The 5702-nt window shown below is 53.0% G+C and overlaps 1 protein-coding gene across 1 annotated transcript in view; it reads right to left on the reverse strand.

Annotated features, from left to right (window-relative positions):
* CRACR2A (calcium release activated channel regulator 2A) overlaps nucleotides 1-5702 on the reverse strand; it is an 83553-nt gene that overhangs the window by 60105 nt on the left and 17746 nt on the right. The window contains exon 4 of the mRNA XM_008065181.1: nucleotides 4580-4726. Coding sequence (XP_008063372.1) covers nucleotides 4580-4726 — 147 coding nt within the window. The remainder of the gene's footprint in view (nucleotides 1-4579; nucleotides 4727-5702) is intronic.

Below are 5702 nucleotides of genomic sequence, written 5' to 3' on the forward strand. Positions count from 1 at the left end.
TCTGACAAAGGCCTAACATCTAGGATCTACAAGGAACTCAAACGCACCGAAAGGAAAAAAACCAACAGCTCCACTAAAAAGTGGGCAAAGGACATGAATAGACACTTCTCAAAGAAGATATACGGGCAGCCAATAGACACACGAAAAAAGTGCTCAGCCTCTCTCATCATCGGAGAAATGCAAATCAAAACCACATTGAGATACCACCTAACCCCTGTAAGAATGGCCGTCATTAAGAAAACAAACAACAACAGATGCTGGCGAGGCTGTGGAGAAAAAGGAACGCCTCTATTTCTAATATACACATTAAAAATTTTCATGGCCATGAGGGGAGGAGGGCTTTCTGACAATGTCCAAGATGCTCTGAGGGTGTCTCCTGACATCAGCTACCAAGGGCTTTCCGGAGCATTCCATCCACCACGGCTGCAGCCTCTTCCCTCCTGGTACCCGGGGGTGCATGTGAAGGGGAAGCCGGAGGGGGACCTTTTCTACTGGTTGCAGCAACACCGTAACCCTGGGCATGTCCCCAGGAGGCTGGGGCTAGCCAGTGTACATCCTGGCTACCCCCGTGAGGCCAGACGCCCCTGGAGGTCAGTCTCATTTTCTCTGAGCCTGGTGGGAGAAAGAAGCAAGGTAGGTGGCTTGCAAAAGGGAGAGGAAGCAGAGGCTGGTGTCACCGGCAATGGAAACATTGTCCAGTGTTTCAACAGCAAGGAGGTTTTCTCGTCTGTCAGGCACAGAATTTCTAGGATCTGAGCTCTGTCTCATCAATATGATCCGGAGTTTCTCAAGGTCAGGGACTCTGTTCCATCTGCTTAACTCTGGGCCCCGCACAGAGGAAGCAGTCATTCAGTGCCAGCTACTGGCAACACCCCGTGTCCCCTGGTGCCTGGGTATCCCCAGGGCTGGACACATAGCAGTCATGACCTGGGCTTTCGTCTCTGGCCTCTGGGACAGGTGCTTGTTCTCCAGATGGAGTTGAATGTCATCCCCTAACCTGAAAGGTGGCCATGTGGGGGCCCGGGAGGTATTCTGATAGCTCCCTCGTCCTCGCTGCTCTCTGGATTTCTCCAGAGTCCATCCTGAATCAGCCCATTTCCAAGAGCACCCTCCCACATCCCTCTCTAAAACCTGGAAGTGCTCCTCCCCAAACAAGTTCAAACCTCCAAACTCACTTTCTAGATGATGCCTCAGGCTCACTTAACCTCACCCTTGTTCATTTGCAAAGAAGCCCATTTAAAAAATTCTATACCCTCTTGGCACGGTGGCTCATGCCTATAATCTCAACACTTTGGGAGGTTGAGGTGGGAGGACTGCTTGATGCCAAGAATTTGAGACCAGCCTGAGCAACATAGCAAGACTTCATCTCTACAAAAAGTTAAAAAAAAAAAATAGCAGGTGTGGTGGTGCACGCCTGTAGTCCCACCTACTTGAGAGGCTGAGGTGGAAGGATCTCCTGAGCCCAGGAGGTGGAGGCCTTGGTAAGCCATGACGGTGCTGCGGCACACTCCAACCTGGGCAACAGAGTGGGACTCTGACTCCCTCCCCCTACCCCCTCAAAATCTATACTCAATTCGGATTTGCAGTTTCTTGTTTGACTTCTGAGCTGCAAGTGTACTTCGGCTAAGTCCACCAGCAAAAAGGTTGGTGACACCAACCTTTTTGTCTTGTTAATAGAAGAGAATAAAAGCAATGAACAGAAAACATCAGAGTGTGTCACATGCGAGAGGAGTAAGTACCATTTCACGGTTTTTGTTTCAGTCATACATACATATAAGTATATGGGGACTGCAAAGTAAAATGCATTTCTTCTGCTGAGCTGCAATCACAAAAAGCTTGAAGAGCATCCACCCTACTCTCTTATGTTGCCAATAAGGAAACGGAGGCACAAAGTGGTAAAGCAAGTTGCCTGAGGTCACACAGCTGGTAAGTGGTAGTGCCTGGGTGAGAGTTCGGTTCTTCCTGTCTCCTGTCTGAGCTCTGCTCACCACAACCTGCAACTCTCTGGTCCTGCATCCAAAGGACGCTTCCGGAATGGGACTGGCCAGAGATATCAGTGAGTCCCCAGCCTCACCGGAGCTCCCCCAGCCAGGGTGGGCCCTGATCGGCCGACTTTAGGGCAGGCGTAGCCGGCAGGTGTAATGACTGAGGATGGGCATGGAGGGCTAGAACCTTCAGCTGGGCAAGAGTGGCCTTGACTTTCAACTCAACAACTTTTAAAGCACTCCCCAAATTGGGGCAAAGCACCAACAGAGACTGTTTGAAGGTTGATGTCAGGGCGACGAGGCTCTCCAGCGAGCCAGGGCTGTTTGTCTCTCCCCGCAGGAGTGCGGGTCTGCAGAGGAGGCCCTGCCGATGTGACTCCAGGCCATGGCCGGGTCACTGCCCGCTCTTCAGTTCAGGCCACAATTATTTTCCTTAGAGAACAGAAGCTACGCTTTTCTCCTAAGAGGCCACTGCCTTTTGCTGATCATTTCTGGCATCAGGAGGGATGGGGGGTGAAGTGGGGTCAGAAATGAATCCGGCCCCTCATTTCACAGATGGGAAAACCAAGGTTCAGAGAAGCCAAGAGGCCTGAGCAAGGTCACGGAGCCAGCTGGTTGCAAAGTAACACACGACTCGAACTCAGATCTCCTGATGCCCAACCTCCTACCTCTCGAAGCTACAAGGGAAGTGCCTGGACATCTTTCTGAACTGGAATTTAGCAGGGCAGGCGCGAGGCCTGAGACTCCCCATTCCTAAGACATTTCCAGGCGATTCCAGCGCTGCTGGTCCTGGACTCCACTTTGAATCCCTACCCCACGGTGTCTAGAAGGACAAAAAGGATCCTTAAGCTTCACCTCTGATGATACCAAGGCTGAAGCTCTCCACTTTAGCTAGGCAAATCCTCTAAGACTGACAGAGATACTTACTTAAAATAGTAATTATTATGTTGACACTCGTTGAATACTTACGTGAATGTACTGTTCTAACTAGGTACATGCATTATCTCACTTAATCCCCACAATTCTGTGAGATGGATACCATGACCATCTCCATCCTATAGCTCAGAAGCTGAGACTCAGAGAGGTTAAGTAACTTGACCCAAGTTGCACAGCTAGTGGGTGGCAGAATCAAGATTCAAACTCAGTCCTGTCTGACTCCATGGCTTCATTAGCTAAAGGCAACATAGAAGTATACCCCTCAACCCATCCCTTCTCTGAACCTTGAGAGCCTCGTCCCAGAATGCTCTTAATCCTCCCTCCCAGTCATATTTCCTCTAGCCACAGTTGGCCTCAACTTCCCCAAAATGCAGAGTCTTAAAGGTCCTTTATGTTGGCAGACCCACATATACTCCGTGGACCCCAACAGACCATTGTGAGAGTGGATGTAGGGGCAGGCACACGATGAAAAGGAGCCTGGGTTCAGGAGAATGTGTAGAAAGTGGTCTACACCACAAGGCACACAGTGAGCTCTTTCTTGTCACTTAGGGCTCAGACCATCTCATTCAGCAAAGATTCTGAAACCCGGCCATGCAGGAGGTGGTGCGAGCCTCCACCAAGCTTTGCCGGAAGCTACTAGCAAAGGGATGGGTGGTCTGTGAAGTCACGTAGCCACGGACACGTGGAGAGTTTCTAGAGAGCGTGGGCAAATCCCCGGGTGTGGACCAGAGTGCCCGGCAGAGGCGGCCAGACAGAGGGGCCCCTCGGTGAGCTCCCAAGCTCTGCCCAAGTCGGCCCTGTGGTTTGGCCTCACCCGCAGGGCTAGGAACCGTCCCCATCTACACCACCTCTAACTCCATGCCTCAGAAAACATGAGCTCAGGGCTACGAACGTGTGGGCAGGGACTGTGAACAGAGTAGTGCCCGTGACCACACGCCCGCTCTCACAAAGCGATCGGCATCTATTGGGCTTGCCCCCGATTTTTCGATATGCCTGCCTGTGCTGATTGGGGTTCAGTGCTTCGGGCGTTGTTGAACATGCCTGGTCCTGGCTCCAGGAGAGGCCTTGGGGGCAGAGAGGGCAGGAGAAGGGATGTGAGGCCACCATGGGAGGGAATCGTCAGGAGGGGAGACTTACAATAGAGCCATGGACTGCCTGAGAAACGCCATCTCTTCAAGACGTGCTGACAGGGTGTTGGAGGGAGGCCTGGTATGCTGGGCTTTACTGCCCAGAGGCAGGAGAGGGGTTCTCCTTCCAGCCACAAGCACCAGGCTACCTCGCCGAGTCCTGGTGCTACCACTTAGAGACTGTGTCTCTGGGGTGTGCTACGTAACCTTTCAGAGTCTCGATCCCCTTCTTGCAGAAGGTCCCCAGCGAGGTGTAGTCCCTACCTCCAAGGGCTGCGGTGAGACTTACGCAAGCTGGTGTCTACACAGGATTTGGAATCATGCCTGGCATATTCCAAGGTGGGCGCCTGTATAGGCAGGCAAGGGCTTCGAGATGGGTACGTCACGACAGCCCCGGGGCCCAGCCCCCACCTGGGCAGACAGTGACAAGGGGGCGTCACAGACTGCTTCGGTGGCAGACAAGGGAAAGCGCACTTTGCGTTTCTGTTTTTCACACCTCTGTACAGAGAGCGGCTGGCAGCCGGTACCCACTTTTTCAGGGCAAACTCCAGCTCGTTCCTCTCCTCGTGGGCTTCTTGGAGCTGGGAGAAGATTCTGGTGAGGAAATCTTCGAAGTTGGACAGAAGGTGAGGTTCGTCCTTCTTCAGCTGCAGCCAGAGCTGCTTGACGTCACTCTCACTGCGAGAGAAGAAGAGTGCTTGAGTGGAGTGTGGAAATGAGGCTTTGGGGGAGCACAGAGGTTCCAGGTAGAAGATGGACAGCCAGAAACGACACCGTGGGGCAGTGGCTAATGGGCACTGAGTGCTTGCTGCATGCTAGGTGTTGCATGGGTATCAGCTCACTGCATCATGGGAGCCCTATGAGGCAGGTGCTGCTAATGTCCCCACCTTCGGGCGAGGAACCGGGTGAAGAGAGGTGCACTGGGCTGTCGAAGATTACCAGCGACGGAATCAGGGCTGCCTGACGGTGGTGCTGTCCCCCTGAACACCCTCAGCCCCTGGCTCCCTCTCTCTGTGTTTTTCCCAAAGGGCTAGTGGTGCCGCACTGAGTATGCATCTCAAAATGCCAGGGAGACAGGAGGACGGGCCCCCGGTGCATGTGAGGACAAATGCCACAGGGCTACAGGAGAGAGTTGTCACCCCCAGGAAGGCTGGTCCTCAGCGCGGAGAGGGAAAGGCATGCCAGTGGATGGATGGCAGAAAGCAACTGTCACCACAGGAAGGGAAGAGAATACGTAGCAATCTGCTGGGGCCCGGTGACACCGGGGATGAGTGACAGGCAGAAGAAGAGAGGGGGAGAGTCTGACATATGTGCACACACACACGGAAAGACAAGGGGAGAGATGGGAACGCAGAGGCAGGCGGAGAGACCATGACGCAGAGTGACATGACCAGAAACATCCCCCAGAAATGTGAATAGACAGCACAACCACTGAGACGCGGGGTCACGATGACCACGCAGGGAAGAAACCAGGAAGGGTCGCGTGTCACAGAGCCTGTTAAGCGTTTCTGGAGAAACTCAAAACTCTACGGCTTCTGATCAAATCAAGTCAAATCAAAATCTGAAAGTTCTATTGAAAAGGCAGAATAAAAAGTTGTAATCAGCCGGGCTCGGTGGCTCAGCCTGTAATCCCGCGCCTTTGGGAGGCTGAGGT

The sequence above is a fragment of the Carlito syrichta genome, unplaced genomic scaffold (genome assembly GCF_000164805.1).
Source record: "Carlito syrichta isolate Samal-C Ts95f unplaced genomic scaffold, Tarsius_syrichta-2.0.1 Scaffold308185, whole genome shotgun sequence".
Lineage (NCBI taxonomy): Eukaryota > Metazoa > Chordata > Mammalia > Primates > Tarsiidae > Carlito > Carlito syrichta.